The sequence below is a fragment of the Cannabis sativa genome, chromosome 3 (genome assembly GCF_029168945.1).
Source record: "Cannabis sativa cultivar Pink pepper isolate KNU-18-1 chromosome 3, ASM2916894v1, whole genome shotgun sequence".
Taxonomy (NCBI): domain Eukaryota; kingdom Viridiplantae; phylum Streptophyta; class Magnoliopsida; order Rosales; family Cannabaceae; genus Cannabis; species Cannabis sativa.
The window spans coordinates 23,993,102-24,009,595 of record NC_083603.1 but is presented as its reverse complement, the minus strand read 5'-3'; the positions used below and the strand labels follow the sequence as shown (position 1 = coordinate 24,009,595).

At 33.6% G+C, this 16,494-nt stretch overlaps 3 protein-coding genes across 4 annotated transcripts; 1 reads left to right on the top strand and 2 right to left on the bottom strand.

The window, feature by feature from the left end:
• The first annotated feature begins 2,172 nt into the window (after nt 1-2,172).
• Nucleotides 2,173-6,088, top strand: LOC115711252 (protein S40-4). The gene has a single exon (XM_061111778.1). The coding sequence runs from the start codon at nt 5,231-5,233 to the stop codon at nt 5,771-5,773; it is 543 nt and encodes a 180-aa protein (XP_060967761.1). The 5' UTR covers nt 2,173-5,230; the 3' UTR covers nt 5,774-6,088.
• Nucleotides 6,089-9,087: 2,999 nt separating this feature from the next.
• Nucleotides 9,088-11,513, bottom strand: LOC115710586 (uncharacterized). Its single transcript, XM_061112458.1, has 4 exons — nt 11,385-11,513; nt 10,210-10,949; nt 9,832-10,032; nt 9,088-9,724 (listed from the first exon to the last, which is right to left on the bottom strand). Exons 1-4 carry the CDS (start codon nt 11,511-11,513, stop codon nt 9,088-9,090), a joined length of 1,707 nt encoding a protein of 568 aa, XP_060968441.1.
• On the bottom strand, nt 11,444-15,195 carry LOC115709130 (uncharacterized). Of its 2 annotated transcripts, none has more exons than XM_061111777.1 (2): nt 14,393-15,139; nt 11,444-11,951 (listed from the first exon to the last, which is right to left on the bottom strand). In XM_061111777.1, the coding sequence occupies exons 1-2, from the start codon at nt 14,899-14,901 to the stop codon at nt 11,612-11,614; spliced, it is 849 nt and encodes a 282-aa protein (XP_060967760.1). In that variant the 5' UTR covers nt 14,902-15,139; the 3' UTR covers nt 11,444-11,611. The 2 variants fall into 2 exon arrangements, 1 of the variants encoding a protein (XP_060967760.1); XR_004010175.2 differs by lacking the exon at nt 11,444-11,951 and adding an exon at nt 13,438-13,724 and having other exon boundaries at nt 14,393-15,195.
• Nucleotides 15,196-16,494: the final 1,299 nt, after the last annotated feature.

The following is a 16,494-nucleotide window of genomic DNA, read 5'->3' as shown; positions in this document are numbered from 1 at the left end:
AAAAATACCACGTGTCAACAAATTATTGGTTTAAATTATATTTTTAATTTAAAATGATTTAAATTAAAAATAAAATAAATGATTTAAAAACTAAAAAAAATTTAATAATATAAAATTATTTGTTTATTTTTCTACTTTTTTTTTTTCATTTTTCATTTTCCTTTTCTCTTTCAACTTGTTCATGCTCACTGCCCATATCGTCAATGGCACCACCCACCACCACCATGTAAAATAATTTACGATTCCCACCCACCATGGATCAGATCATCGATCAATGGTTAAAAAAAAAAAACAATTCAGTGATCGTTCCATTTGACTCACCTTCTCCTTCTCCCACCTCCATCGTATTTAGATTGTCAATGATAGAAATCAATCCCAGATCCAATAATGGGTTCTCCGATTTTCAGAAGGAAGTTGTTGTAGAAGGCTCTGGTCATTAATGGCGAACTTTAGGTCGACATCGGTGTGGTCCTCTACCTGTCACCTGTGAAGATCTCTGGTTGAATCGAGTCCATACCTGGAGTTTGAGATCTGGACTGAAATACGCGTCACTAAATCAGCAAGAACCGAATCGGGTCACGGGATAAATTCTAGGTTATGCTCAAAATGTGACGCACATCTTCTTCTTCTTCGATGGCTTCATCGTCGTTTGGGGCTCGGTGAAGTTTATGCTAGTTCAATACAAATATGTTTGGAAGATCGGATGGGTGGGGTTTGGGATAAAAAAATATGTTTTTTTTTAGAATAAACACTATTATTATAAATTAAACTGGTAAGTCATTTACAACAACAGAGTAGATAGGTTGAGGGGTGACCTCAGACCAAAAATAAGCTTCTTCCAGCCCTAATGCAAACTTAGCTAAGCCGTGAGCAGCCGAATTAGCTGAACGCTTAACATGTGATAAAGTTACATTAGGGAAAAAGGAAAGAAAGCAAGAGACATCTACAATTAAATCATTAAATGCTGAAATTGTAGAAGGAGTGCGTAAAGCATTAACAACCAGCAGTGCATCCGATTCAACCTCTTTAATTTGGAGCTGCCATTGAGATGCCCAATTTAAGCTGTGAAAGAGGGCCTTAGCTTCCATCTAATGAGAGGAAAAAATTCCAACAATTGGCATTGAGAGGGCAGCAACCACTTGACCACGAAAGTCTCGCACGATAGCTCCAACTCCAATGGTTTTCTTGTTGGCATCGACAGCTGCATCTACATTCAGCTTAAAAGTACCCAAGGCAGAAGGCTACCATGGAATAGAGGCAGTAGCTGGAGGTTCTCTGGTTGTCATCAATATTGCAGCAGCAGCAACTTCATTGTTGCTGTGATATTTGTTGGTGGCTGCTCTGTAATTGCTGATATAAGAGGCAGCAAAAGTTGCAAGATTCTTGGCTGGTTTTGCTTTGTTACCATGAACAACTCGATTCCTCTCTGTCCATATATCGACCAAAACGTACAAATTATTAATTCCATTTCAGATTTTGAGTAAACCGAAGATAGATGAACCAAGTAATCTCCTTTCCTCATTGTAGATGATTGTCGCCAATCGAAATTGAAACCCGAATGCTTCCAAACTGCTCTAGCATATCGACACCCAAAAAGTGTGTGACTAATGGATTCCCAAGCACAGCAACAGATTGAGCAAGTTGAATCGATGATAATTTTTTGTTTCACCAAAGCTGTAGCCACAGGTAACACATCATGGTAAACACGCCAAGCAAATATTTTAATCTTCGTAGGTAGGTGGAGAGACCAAAAGTATTTCCACCATGATTTGGCTACGGTTGATGAGGAACTCAGATCTGAATGTTCAAGAGCAGTAGCAAAATGATATCCCGACTGAACTGTATAGATGCCCGAGTGGTGATGATGCCAAATAAGAGTATCTCTACTTGGGAAGAAGCTCAAGGGTATAGTTAAAATCCTATCCACATCAGCTGCTGAAAAATATTGTAGTAGTAAGGCAAGATCCCATTGCCTTTCGTCAGTAATAAAATTCGATACCATGGTGTTGGGGCTGCTTGAGAAAAAATAGGGGAGAAAGGTGGTATTGCCAGGAATCCAAGGATCCGAACTACAATTGATTGCTCTTCCTTCACCTATTTTCCATCGTAGTCCATTTAAAAGTAGAGCTTTTCCCCAATGGATAGCCTACCATGTTAATGAAGGTGAATGGCCAAGTGTAGCATCAAGGAAGGAGCTTTGGGAGTAGTAGCGACTTTTTAGGAGTTTTCCCAAGAGTGATTCAGGATTTGCAAGTAATCTCCAGGCCTGTTTTGCAAGCAGAGCTTGGTTAAAAGTTTCGAAGGAGCGGAAACCCATACGTCCTTCACCCTTTCTTTGACACAATAGATTCCATAATCTCCAATGGATTTTTGAGCCATTTTCATTCAAACCCCACCAAAAATTTGACATCATGGACTCAAGTTGGTTGCAAAAATAAGTTGGCAGCCGAAAGCAACTCATTGAGTAAGTAGGCACGGATTGAACCACAACTTTGAGCAAAACTTCTCAGCCTCTAGCGGAAATTTTTTTATCACTCCAAGCATTTATGAGCTTCCAAATCTTTGCTTTGATATCACTAAAGAGTTGTTTCTTATCCCTGTCCGAGTATGGAGGGAGCCCCAAATACTTCTCATGGCACTAGCAGATGGGTAGGGAGAGTTGTCTATGGAAGAACATTTGGGCAGCAAGTGTTGTATTTGGCGAAAAGGACATGACTGACTTAATAGGGTTGAGTACTTGACCTTAGGCACGGTGATAAACATCTGTCACTCTTTTTATTGCTAGACAGGAACGTTCGTTAGCTTGGAAAAACATGAGGCAGTCATCGGCAAAAAGTAAGTGTGAAATCGGGATAGCAGGTCGTGTGAGTTTGAAGCCATTAAGATTACCCAAAGCTTCTTCATGTTGTACTAGACGAGATAATCCCTTAGAGCAGATTGGAAACAATTATGGAGACAAAGGACACCCTTGGCGCAGACCCCGTGAGGGAACTAAAGAACCTATGGCCTCACCGTTGATTAGGAAGGTAAAGCTATTTGTTGTCAAGCATCCCATAATAAGCTTAATTAATCCACTGCTCCGCAAAACCCATTTTTCTCATGACTTCGTGGAGGAAATGCCATTCAACACGATCGAAAGCCTTACTCATATCAAGCTTTAAAGATGCAACGCCATTTGTTCCCGCAGTTTTATTCTTGATAGGATGAACTAATTCAAAAGCAAGTAGGACATTATCCGTAATCAAGCTTTCAAAGTTTTTAATTTTTTTTAAAAAAATTATTATTTAAATTGTTTTAATTTTTAAATAAGTTATTTTAAATTTTAAATTGAAAATATAATTTGGACCAATGATTTGTCAACACATCTCATTTTTAATTAGTAAACAGATCTGTTAAAAAAGAGGATTAGCAGACTTACGAAAATAATGAGCTTGGAGACTATTACTGCTAATTTTTGAGATTGGACTTATCTACATCAAATTAAAGTTTTTGAAGACTTATGTCGTAAATTTTTCTTATTTTATGCTAATAAAATGCAAACTCAGAAAGTGAAAAAGAAGAGCTAAAGTAAAATTGAAAGGAAAAAAAAGAGAAAGGAAAGTGTGAATAAAATAAAATAAAAACCATATTTATTGTTGTAAAAACATGATAGTGGTGTAAATGTTAAAGCATCAAAATATACCAAAAAAAAAAAAAACAATATAAATTTTAAAGAACAAGAAATAATAATAATAATAATTTGATAAATTAGCCGTTCTTGACATATAATTATGGATGTTATGTAGTAAATTTGGGCATATGCAATGCATGATATTTATATTCTTCATTATATTATATTAAAGTTCTTATTTTTTAACTTTTAAACGTCAATTTGTTAATATGTACATTCAAAAGTCATATATGTATGAATGGTTAAAAAAATATACTATACTATAAGAATAAAATTAAGGTGCTTGTCATAAAATTATTCTATAAATATATATCATGGTTTTAATATTAAATTGAAAAAGGCAAAGATAATTTAACGATAAATTTTTATTTTAAATGTATGCTGAAGTTGAAACTAAAATAATTTTGCTTTATATTTGTTAGGAAAAGTCTACAAATTTATAAATGATATGGTATTGGTGTTACTGGTTTTCAGACTATCAGGTACTGAAATTATACATTTAGCAATTAGGTTTTCAAATTTTATTATTTATTAGTGATTAAATTACTTTTTTATTAACTTAAGTTACACATAGATATTAAAAAAATGTGCTACATCTGTATTTGAATTTGTTTTCAAGAAAATTGTGTCTAGAAAACAATGGTGCAAAAGCGTTGCACCTCATTGCAAATATTTTGATTCGAAAATTGAGTCAAATTTTGGCTTACTGAATTGGACCCACTCAACACCAAGTTCTTTTATGAAAGAAAGAGTAATTTGGGGAGTAAGTAAATACTAAATTGAATAATAGTTATATTATATTTTTAAAATTTCTCTAAATTCTAACATTTAAGTGTTAAATTATTATTTATATGTTATTTTTATTGATATATTTAAATTAAATTTTAAATAAAAAATAAAAAAATAATTATCTAAATTGTCACATAACTATTGTTTTTTAAAAAATTAAATTTAAATATTCTAAATAAAAAAGTAATTATTTGTTAAAAAACAGGATTATTATGAAACTAATAGCTGGAGAATTTTTAATCCACTTTTTACTTGGTGAAAAAATAGTAATATTAGAAAATATAGAAAAAACCGTAAAATACATAAAATATTCAAACTTTTTTTTTTTCTTTTTGAGATAATAAAATATTCAAATTTTATCTAAAGGTGTTTCATACAATAAAGAATGTAATTTTATCTAAACCGTGACTCATATAATTGAGGAAAAGCTTTGAACCAATCAGAATTTGCCAACATCAAATTCTTCGAAACATGGATTGAGTGAGAGGAAAAGGAAAATGTTGAACGCATGAACAGAAAAGGGAAAAGGGGAGAGAGAGTTCATAATAAAAACGTGAGCACGGTCGTATTGTATCATTTTCGCTATGTCGTTTGGAATTTAGTAAGTTAAGGAGTTGGTACTACGAAAACAAAGAAGCTTATCCACTAGTACAAATACCATTATAAAAGCAACTCTCTTTTACAGGAAAACGAAAACAAATTCTCAAAAAAAAAAAAATAAATAAAAAACTTCCATTTCTGAATTCTCTGCTTTTCAGAAAAAAAAAAAAAATGAGTTCAAGGAACTACATCTACCCAACTTCGATGATCAATACCACCACCGTCAATACAACAGTCTCTGATTCTCTGTTCGAATTCGACGAATCCGAAATATGGAATTCGAGTCCAGTCCTCAACCAAAGTCCGCCTTTGGAATCGTCGGCTGTGGCAGTGGCGACGAAGAAATGGATTCCGATCTCGAGAGAACCGAAGAAAATTGGGATGATGAGAAAGATGAGCATGGCCAAAACGACGGCGTCTTCTTCTGTTCCGGTCAACGTACCAGACTGGTCAAAGATTCTGAAGGATGATTACAAAGACCACAGTAAAGTCAGAGATTTCGATTTTGACGACGAAGGAGAAAACGAGGGTGAGGATCACGCCGTGGCCGGGGGTGGTTTTGATGGTGGCGATTGGATTCCACCGCATGAGTACCTGGCAAGGACGAGAGGAGCTTCGCTTTCGGTCCACGAAGGCGTGGGTAGGACCCTCAAAGGAAGAGACCTGTGGCGCGTGAGAAACGCCATTTGGAAAAAAGTCGGTTTTGAGGATTAATTATTATTTTATTTTTCTTTAATTAACAGAGATTTTTAAAATGGGAGATGGAAATTTTGGTAGGTGAAGATAGTATTAGTAGGAGAATTTGTTATAATTAGTCTCTGTTATATTAAATATTAGAGCACTAATTTTATTTTTTATTATGTATTTTGGGTGTCTGAGTTTTAAGGAAGGACCTCTTTTTTAATTTTCTATCTTTATGTATTTGTAATTATTTTAATTTGTAACTTGAAAAATCATGGGATTTTGAATGTGTAATATTTGCAAAAACACGCTTAAGAAAATGGAAAATGGAAAAATATGTTATTTTGATTTTCTTTTTTGGAAAATGTTTATTTTGATTAAGTGACGTAAAGTTTTGTTTTTTAGGGGATACTGGGTTATTGTTAGTTACGTATAAAATTTGTTATTGTATTTTTATTATTTGTAACTGTTACATTAAATATTAGAGCTCTAATCTGTATTGTATTATTGTGTACTTATGGTGTCTCAATTATTTTTCAGTTTATTTGTTTATTAAAAAGTGTTTCAGTTTTTTTTTTTTTTTTTTAAAAAAAAAAAAAAAAAAAAAAAGAAAAAAGTAGGGTATCTCATTTTTTTATATATAAACGACCTCTTTTTAGATTTTATGCTGTCTTCTTTTTTGTTTTTTTTTTTTTTGAGACAATTTTATGTTTATGTATGTTTAATTTGAATGTATATATTTTTTTTCAAATAATACGCTTCTGAAAATGGTAATTTGGTAAATACGTAATTTTTCATTGAAATATAATAGTTTGTTTTGATTGTGGAGGAAGAAGTGTTTTTTTTATTTTTTTTGCTGTGAAATGGAGGAAGAAGTTAAGTGACGTAAAGTTATTGGGTTTGATAGTTAGGTGTGAAAGCTATTGATTATCTAGAACAAAGCTTAGACGAAACAGATTGCGCATGTTTGAGTGACAAATGGCCTATTAGTAAGCATTTATTATTTTATCTGTTTTTTTTTTCTTTTTTTTTTTAAGAAAAAATAATTATATTTTACGAAAAACTTTATCAGACAAAAAAATCATCAAAAGAAAAAATATATTGTAAAAATACGTGTTTGTAATAAAAGACAAAAGGATGAGATAAATACAATTTAGAAGGAAAAATAATAAAGAAAACAACAAAGTCTAAGTTCATCTTGATAGGCCAAACAAAATAAAATTGTAATAAAACATAATAAATACATTAATAACAAATATTAATGTATCTCTCTAAACCAAGGGGCGCACCTTGATTTAATTTAGGCTTTTCTCTTTAGCTATATTTATATGATGATTAAAATTAGACCAACAACAATGCCATGTCGTTTACTTTTCAGGGTTTTAAGTTGATATGCCGGTATCAGTAAATAAGAAAAAACTAATAATTAATTGGGGGTAGAAGTTGCTTCTACATCATGTGAAAATTGAGAGATAAAAAAGTTATTATGTCTTTCTAGAAACAAACAATATATTTATTTCGGGGAACATAGTGTGGTGAAACGTGTGTCAAAATAGTTGAAAGAAGAACATAATATAGAAGGATAGCGTTTGTTTGTAAAGATTATACATCATTAGAATTGGATAAGAATTGATTTAATTTTATCCTATCCTATGTTTGGTAAAACATGTATATAGGAGGATTTAACGAATATTAATAAAATATATGAGAAAATTGTTGCATAAAGTATTAAAATGGTGTTTTTTTTTTTTTTTTTATTGAACTTGAAGCTTCATTGAACAAAAGCAAAGAAACAAAGCAAACAAGCCATTACAAGAAAGGTAAAGAACCATTCCACAATAACTCCCTGTCTAATCTTAAACCCAACTTAGCTAAATTATGAGCATGAGTATTAACATCCCTCTTAATGAACACAACTTTAGGCTTAGGACTAAAGGACAAAGAGTTGTTAACAGCAATTAACACATCATCACAAACACTATTATTCCAGTTACAATTATTAAGCTTATCAACCACAATCTTACAATCAGAATACAAGGGATGAACAGGCAGATTAATTAACTTGGTCCAAGCAACTGCAAGAGAAACAACTTTAACTTCAGCTACAACCGGTGTAATTAACCCAGCAACTGGCTTCACCAACCCAGCAATCACCTGATCCAAATCATTCTTCACCACCACACTTAAGCTAAAAACCTGCTTCACATTATCAATTGCCGCATCTGTGAAAATCTGATACCTGCCCGAAGGACACCTTTCCATATCCAAGATATTCTGATCACACAGAGTGAGAGGAGTAAATCATTTCTGTTGAGCATCCAGATACTGCAGAAGAAAGCTTTGACACCAAGCAAACATATCCTTTGGATCAAGAGTGAACCGATTAAAGAAAGCATTATTCATTTGATTCTAAATTGTCCATAAAAAGCACAACACTAAATCTGCAGAATCTTTATCCAAACTTGAAAAATATTAGAAAGAAAATGCATAATATCCAAATGTTTATTTTGCAAGTAAAAATGAGCAAGATCTGAAGTCTTCCAAGCTTTCCTAGCTCTAAAGCACTCTAGCAATGCATGCATAACCGTTTCAGGGGAATTTTTGCACAAAGGACATAAATGAGAAGGTATAATATGTCGTTGGGAGAGCAAAACAGCAACCGGTACAGAATTAGTCACAATTCTCCACACAAAATGTTTGACTTTAGGAGGAATATTTACATGCCAAATTCTAGCCCAGAAAGGTGTCATATCAAGGGAAGAAGATGTTGAAGGGATGTCTCCAGATTCAAGAGCTAAGTGATAAGCAGATTTTACAGTAAAAAGCCTAGAGTTATCCCTCCCCCAAATTTTCTCATCCTTACCCTCAAGCCCAAAAAAAGGAACACTTAAGATATCATTAACAGTAGAATCATCAAAGCAGGATCGAAGTCTATGCATATTCCAAGACCCCGAATGATCAATAAAATAAGATAGCTTCAATTGCTGAGGGTCCAGATCACAAAGGGTCTGCTTATATCTAGAATTAGGAATCCAATGGTCCTTAAGGGTATCAATAGCCTCTCCATCATCCACTTTCCACACCAGACCAGACGCTAACAAATCCCTTCCCCATAGGATACTCCGCCAAGAAAATGAAGGGTTATGACCAACTTTAGCATCAAGAATAGAAGAGTTTGGGAAATATCTAGCCTTAAGAGTTAAACTCAATAAAGAATCAGGCTGGGTAAAAATACGCCAGGCATGCTTAGCAAGCATAGCTTGATTAAAATGAATGAGAGACCGAAACCCCAAACCCCCCACAAATTTAGAACGATAGAGAGATTGCCAATTTTTCCAATGAATTTCCTAGAATCTCCAGAAGAACCCCCACCAAAATTTGGCCATCGCACCCTCAATTTCCTTACAAAGCTTAACAGGCAACCTAAAACAAGCCATTGCATAAGCAGGAATGGCTTGAATAACAACCTTAAGAAGGATCTCCTTACCAGCCTTAGAAAAACACTTAGAATGCCAGGAATGAAGAACAGAAGAAATTCTATCTTTGAGAAAAGAGAAAGAGTGATGCTTAGACCTCGAGAGACATTGGGGCAAACCTAAATACTTACTAATGAAAGGTTTATCCTGCAGATTAAGATTAGTAAGGTAAAGATCTTTAATCTGAGCAGAAACATTGGGAGAGAACAGAATATAAGATTTATTAAAATTGATAGCTTGGCCAGAAGCTTTAGTATACGTATCAAAGATTTCAGTTAGAGCAGCACAAGAATCTCTATTAGCAGCACAGAAAATAAGGCTATCATCCGCAAAAAATAAATGAGTTAAAGAACGGGCCCTACGCGAGATAGAAATACCCTTTAAACTATTTATGTCCTGATGAAGTCTAAGCAAAGAAGATAAACCTTCAGCACACAAAATAAACAAATAAGGAGAAAAGGGGTCCCCCTGTCTAAGACCCCGAGTATGCTTAGCACTACCAGTAACACTACCATTAATCAAAAAAGAAATCTTAGTAGTAGAAATACACTTCATAATAAGAGACACACAGTTTGAGGAAAGTTAAAATGAGACATAATAGTATGCAAAAAATGCCATTCAACCCTATCAAAAGCCTTCGCCATATCAAGTTTAAGCGCAACCCACCCTAATTTACCATGCTTCCTAGCATTAATAGCATAAACAACCTCTTGAGCCAAAAGAATATTATCAAAGATAACTCTTCCAGAAACAAAAGCACTTTGGGCTGGGGAAACAACCTTGCCCAATATAATTTTTAAGCGATTAGCTAAGACCCTAGAAATAACTTTATAAAGAGTATTACATAGGCTAATAGGCCTAAAATCCTGAATAGAATGAGCATGTTGTTTCTTAGGGATAAGAGTAATCAAAGTCTGATTAATGTAAGAAAAGTCTCGATCATTATTAAGACAGTCAAGCACAGCTTTAACAAGATCTTAGCCAATAGTTGACTTTTGATAAAATAAAGCATTAAGACCATCTAAACCATGAGCTTTGTCCCCAGAAAGCTGGAAAACAACTTTCTTCACTTCTTCAGCCCGAAAAGGTTCCCCTAAATAGTCAATCTCAAAATTATTCAGAGGGGGATCTAAAGCAGAAAGAATTTGCTCAACAGAGGCTGAATCGCAACCTTGAGAATGAAAAAGATTGGCAAAGTAAGAAGAGACAATATTACTAATGCCCTCCAAACTGTTTACAATCTCCCCATCCTCAGTCTTAAGAAAACGAATAGTGTTAGCCTTTTTTCGTTTAGATGCAAAGCGGTGAAAAAACTTAGTGTTTTTATCACCAGCATTACGCCAACTAGCACGAGCATGCTGTCTCCAATACACTTCCTCTTTATACAAGAAAGCATTCGATTGAGATTGTAAAGCCTTAATCTCAGCCACATTACTTTCTTCTAAAGGGAGGTTATTTTGAAGATCAGCAATACTTTTATTAAGAGCAACAATTTTATTCTTAAACAAACTACGAGCAGAGACATTCCAAGACTTAAGAGAAGATATACAAGACTCCTGTTTGGCCATAAAACTAGAAAAATCAGAATCAGTAAGAGTTGAAGGACTCATCCAAGAACGCTGAACAATTTGAAAAAACTCCTCATTTTCTAACCTAATATTATGAAATTGAAACCTCTTCCTAGAAAGAACAAGAACAGAAACATTATCCAGCCTAATATCAACTTTTAGACTCTATGATCGGATCCAATAAAAAAAAGCTAAATGATTCAGAGTAGCATTAGGAAACAGATCAGCCCAAGAATCAGAATAAACAACCCAATCTAATCTCTCATAAGTGGATCCATGTTTCCAAGTATATTTATTACCAATAAAAGACATAGGAGAGAGTTTAAATTTATCCAAAAAAAGAGCAAACTCTTCCATATCAACAACATTATGATAATTACTACCAATTTTATCACTATATAACAAATAAGAATTAAAGTCCCCAATTACAAACCAAGGAAGATTAGGGGCATTATAAAACACTTTATGCAAAAGGTTCCAAGTAAAAGAACGTTGGCTAGAAACAGGTGAACCATTAAAACCAGTAAAGTGAAACATTATATTATCATTAAAAGAGAGATGACAGTCAATATGATTACAAGAATAAGTTAAAATATTTACAAAAACATCAGCTTTCCATAAAAGCATAAGTCCCCCTACAAAATGTTTCCTAAGGACTTCAAAACCCGAATCAAACCCCAAAGAAAGCTTGACTCTATCCACAGCTCCAGAAGTAAGCTTGGTTTCCATCAAAAAAAGAACAGAAGGCCTATGCTCCTTCACCAACAGGGAGAGTCTTCGGAACGCATGAGTACTCCCCAATCCTCGTGCATTCCAACTGATAATAGTCATTTTCCTGGGCGGTTGTGCCCAGCAACACCCGCCTGTTCCAAAGATAAATCAGCAAGAGTGGTAGCATCATCATTATCATTTGCCCTAGCTCTCTTAAGAGTTTCCCTAAGAGAGCCACCAACCATAAGCTGATGCGATTGAAAGGAAGCCCGCTTCACACCAGAAGCAGAAGCAAGGCCTTTTCCTCGCACAGAAGAATCAGGTTGGGCAGCAGGATGATCACCCTGACCAGCAAGGGCATTTGGATCACCAGAGACAGCCTTAAAGGCTGAAACAGAAGCACTTCCCACAGAAGACTGAACAGATTGTATGCCCCCAGAGGGTTCACAAGAAGCCCTATCAGCCACAAGGATAGAATCAGTAGAATAAGCCCCATAAACAGGTGAAGGAACATGCAAAGTAGGATCCATAGAACCAGTATTCAGAGTCAAATTGTTAGGACTAACATGGGTAGGAATCATGATACCATCAGAAATAGAAGCACTAGCAAATTGAGTATCAGCAGTTAAATATTGAGGAAATAAAGAAGAGAACTGGATTGTAGGAAAGTTTGTGACAGGAGGAAGAGAGAAACCCCCTGAGGCTACTGAACCACAGAAATAGAAGGAGGGTGCGGATACTGAAAGGGGTGGACTTTCTCAGCTGGTTTTTCCTTACCACGAAGAAGAATCATAAAAGGACAAGGAGGAAGAGTAGGACATTCATCACATTTTTGAAGATAAGCATGACAATACTTGCGAGTATGATCAAGCTTTCCACAAAAATAGCAGATTTCAGGTAATTGCTCATATTTAAAGTCAATCCACTTAATAATCTCCCTCCCCAGTTTGATAAATCGAACATTCAAACTACGCCTAATAGGTAGATTAACATCAAGTAACACCCGAATCCTAAGATACGACCCAATACCCTCCCTAACAGTAGATTGATCAACCTCAACCAAATCCCCTATATCAGAAGCTATAAACTTAGCAAGTTCCTGTGACTTACACATGAAAGGAATCCCATACACCTGAACCCAGAAAGGGACATAGTGAAGCTGCTCTGGAAGAATAGGGAAAGCACTATCAGGAGCAGCAAAAACCGTGACACTTTGAGCAAAATGCCATGGTTGTCCCTCAAGAATTCTACCTTTATCCCCTCACACCCAAAAGTGACAAAGAAAAGGCCATCAGCAAGCTCAGACACTACAATTGGAAATCGACACTGTGATGACCAGATTTCAGAAAGGGTTTTCATGAGAGAGGGTTTGTTGTTGCGATAATTTGCACACGCAAGTGTACGTACCGTTTCAAGTAGTAGACTCACCAGGAGTGAGGTCGATCCCATAGGAAGTGTAGTTAAGTACGTTAAAATTAAACTTTTACTTCTATTTGGTTAAATAAAAATAAAGAAAGAATTAAGAATAAGAAACTAGTAAGAAACAATTATTCAAGAAAATTGAAAGTTAATAAAAACTAGGGCTTCGATTTCAATTGTTTCTATATAATATGGCCTAATATGATTATTTTCCTAATGTTAATTTCTATCCAATAGCATGTTTACTAAGGTAATTTATAGTCTTCTCAGATATATAAATCTCAATTACATGCAAACTTTCTACTCTCGGGATAAATTTAACATGCAACAGGAATTAAGTATAAAAATCCTATAAGCTATCTAAACTATATAGGTACTCTCGTCCTATATTGAAATTCAATTCTATTCTACTATAGCATACTTGACACTCACTTCTCAGATCTCGCATCAAAATTATAGATAGTTAATTGGTGGCCAAACAATTAAAAGTAATTAAGCACAAATAGAATAGAATACATAGAAATTAGGGGGAAAATTAATATATTAAAACCATAAACAATGTTAAACAATATCCATCTAACCCTAATTAAAGTGTTTAGCTACACATGTTCATTGAAGCACAATTACACATATTAACTTTAAGAAAAGAGATGAAAATAGAGAAGAGAAGAATGCTGAAAACCCTGTGAAGAATGCTTCCAATATTGCAGTTGATCTCTCCACTTTGCATCTGTATTCTCTCTTTTTTTCTCTCTGAAAATTGCTTGATGAAATCAACTCCCTTCTTCTTTTTATATAGGCATTGAAGGCCTAAAAAGATGGAAAAAAATGCACATGTTTAAATTCCCATTCGAATTTAAATTTTTGGGAAACCTCAGACGAGATTTTTTTCTTCTACATCGACTGATAGTATGTTGGTCATAACTCTCTCGATATTGCTCAGAATCGGACGATTCAAGATGTTATGGAAAGATAAAAGAGAGATCTAGAACTTTTATGTTTTGACTTTTTGCAAAATCTAATCAAACAATAGTCGAATTCAGGCTTGAAGTTTCATCTTTATTTTCTTGCACAATTTTCTCTATTTTAAATATCATGATATTTTTATCTTTTTTTTCCCATCTTTTTCTCTAATATTTTTCTAATCTTCTTCTATTTTAAATCTGCACAAATTAAAGACAAACGTAAAAATGCTCCAAACACGATTAAAACTCAATTAAAAATATACTAAAATTAATACTAAAAATAACCTAACATCTGTTAAAATGGCGAATGGTATGAAGACGAAGAAGGAGGTAGTGGTATGTGGAGAATCAACAGTACCCACCTCATAAGTAAAAACAGTGGATTCTTCTGAACTTAGGGCTAAGGAATTAGAGACATTAGCAAAGAACTCTTCCATATTGACAAACACACACCACACCCGCAAAGTTTGAACAACAAAATGGAAAAAAGAAGTGAAGTGGAGAAGATGATACCTGGACCTTCCTTTAAATAGATAAAACCAGAGTGCCCTTTGTGATCTCCTGGAGGATCTATCCATCTTGTCCAGGATCCTAGACCCAATAGGAAAAATGATGATTCTAAGCTTCAAATCATCATTAAACCATTGATCCGCCTCCATTTTCCAAAACCCAAAGTGATAAACGTGAGTAATAATGAAATTTGGGGGTGAGAAAGATGAGAGAGATAGAGAGAAACAGCAGATGTAAGGGCTGAGGAGAAGATAAAAGGGATTTCCACATTTAATGATCTGAAGAGAGATTTTAAGATGGGATGGATATTCATTATAACACTCAGAGCAATAAATGCAAGAGTTAATGGATTGAGAGAATGGAAACAAAGAAAACTTAGAAGAGAAGAATTTGATTTGAGGAACTAAACCATCACAAAACAAATTCGGATGGACCAAAGCCACCATTTGCGGTGGAGGAACAGAGGGATGCATGCCACTAGAGTTCTCTAGAACCAAGAGAGAGAAAGCCATTAAAATAGTATTAAAATGGTGTGTTGTGTGGTGTAGTTGTACGTATTGTCTTTATTAAAAAAAAGTTTCTTAAGTCAAAGGTTCAAAAATTGCTACAGCCCCTCTCCAAAGAGATTAAAGGCTTTCCCTTTTTAAAGGTTAGCTTATGGTAGTAATCTTCATTTTTAAAAATTTAGCTACATTAACCTTCTCTTTTAATGAAACTTTTATATCTCAATAATACCCTTTATTATTTTATATTTATTTTTAATTAAAAACAAAAAACTCATATCATAAAAAAAAAAAAAAATAGTCCTCTCCCTCACATGGTGCTTTCATGCTCTTCCTCTATTTTTCTAAAAATCTCTTCAAATTTGTAGAAAATTAATTTATATTACACTTACATATGGATAAGATCAATATTGTTGTCAAGAGAGCGATTACATTCAAGGTAAGTGAATGAATCCTAATTTTTTATTTTGAATGTAAAACAATTATAAAAATTATATTTTTTTTAGCTTGATTCTTATATTTTCATATATATGATAGAAACAACAATAAAAATATCATACTAGCCATATCCATAGGCGGACCTACATAGAGTCCAAGGAAGGCTTAAGTCCACCATCAAATTTCAGATTAGATTATATAAAATTAGAGATAGAAACAATACATAATTGTTAGTTAACATAATTAGTGTAGGTGTTTGTTCTTTAATTGGTAGATCTAGTTTTGAATCTGATTTCCCTCCATTCTATCTTTTATTTTTATTTATATATAAATCTATTGTTTTGAAGAAAAAAAAAAGCTATAAAATATTAACTTAGAGCATTCAAACTAAAAATAATTTTTTTTTTGTTGGAAAAAAATTTTATTATGTTAATGAACTGTTTTGAATTATATTTAATCTACAATTAATACAAGTTCTTACATAAAAATTAAAAAAGAAATTATAAAATCTCATGTTATTATTTAGATGTTATTTTTTTTTCAATTTATAGAATAAATTCATTCCAAATTTAAGTAAAATAATGTAGTATAGATTTTTTTTTACTTAAAAAAAATATTATTTTAAATTCTAGTACAAAATTTTAGTTAGCCCACCCTAAAATTATATCCTGGGTCCGCCCATATTATTACTATTTTGTAGTTTTTGAGTTGAAAATCCTATTTTTATAAAATGAACCTGAGGTTGAAGATGAATCGCAGGGAGCTCGACTATTAATGGTTGAGCTCGACTATGTCAACTAAGATGGTGATTTTAGTAGAGCTCGACTATGTTAGTTGAGATTACAGCTTTAGTAGAGCTCGACTGTTGTCAGTCGAGATGAAAGACGTAACGGTAGAGCTCAACTAGATTTGATCCCGATTTATATTTTTAATTGTTAAACTTTTTTCATCGATGTTTGCTAAAAGAGTGATATTCAATAGATATGATAATTTCAATAGAGCTCAACTAACTTGACCAAACATGACCAAGATAGTGTTAATACTCAATTGTTGTTAAACTCTTTGATGGACACATTGATAACACTTAATTGAATTTAGTTGAAAATTGAACTTGTTAATTATAATTTTAACATCAATATATTTTAACTATTTTTTAATATCAAC

Bases quoted from the DNA above. Each gene is read 5' to 3' on its own strand.
- LOC115710586 (XM_061112458.1), bottom strand. From the start codon at position 11,513: ATGGAAACCAAGCTTACTTCTGGAGCTGTGGATAGAGTCAAGCTTTCT. The intron at 10,033-10,209 runs GTCAACTATTGG...AGTTATTTCTAG, and splicing joins AATGCTTTATTTTATCAAAA to GGTCTTAGCTAATCGCTTAA. The intron at 9,725-9,831 runs GCATTTTTTGCA...GATTAATGGTAG, and splicing joins GCTTTTGATAGGGTTGAATG to TGTTACTGGTAGTGCTAAGC.
- LOC115711252 (XM_061111778.1), top strand. From the start codon at position 5,231: ATGAGTTCAAGGAACTACATCTACCCAACTTCGATGATCAATACCACC.
- LOC115709130 (XM_061111777.1), bottom strand. From the start codon at position 14,901: ATGGCTTTCTCTCTCTTGGTTCTAGAGAACTCTAGTGGCATGCATCCC. The intron at 11,952-14,392 runs GTATCATCTTCT...TGTGGCTGATAG, and splicing joins CTATTTAAAGGAAGGTCCAG to GGCTTCTTGTGAACCCTCTG.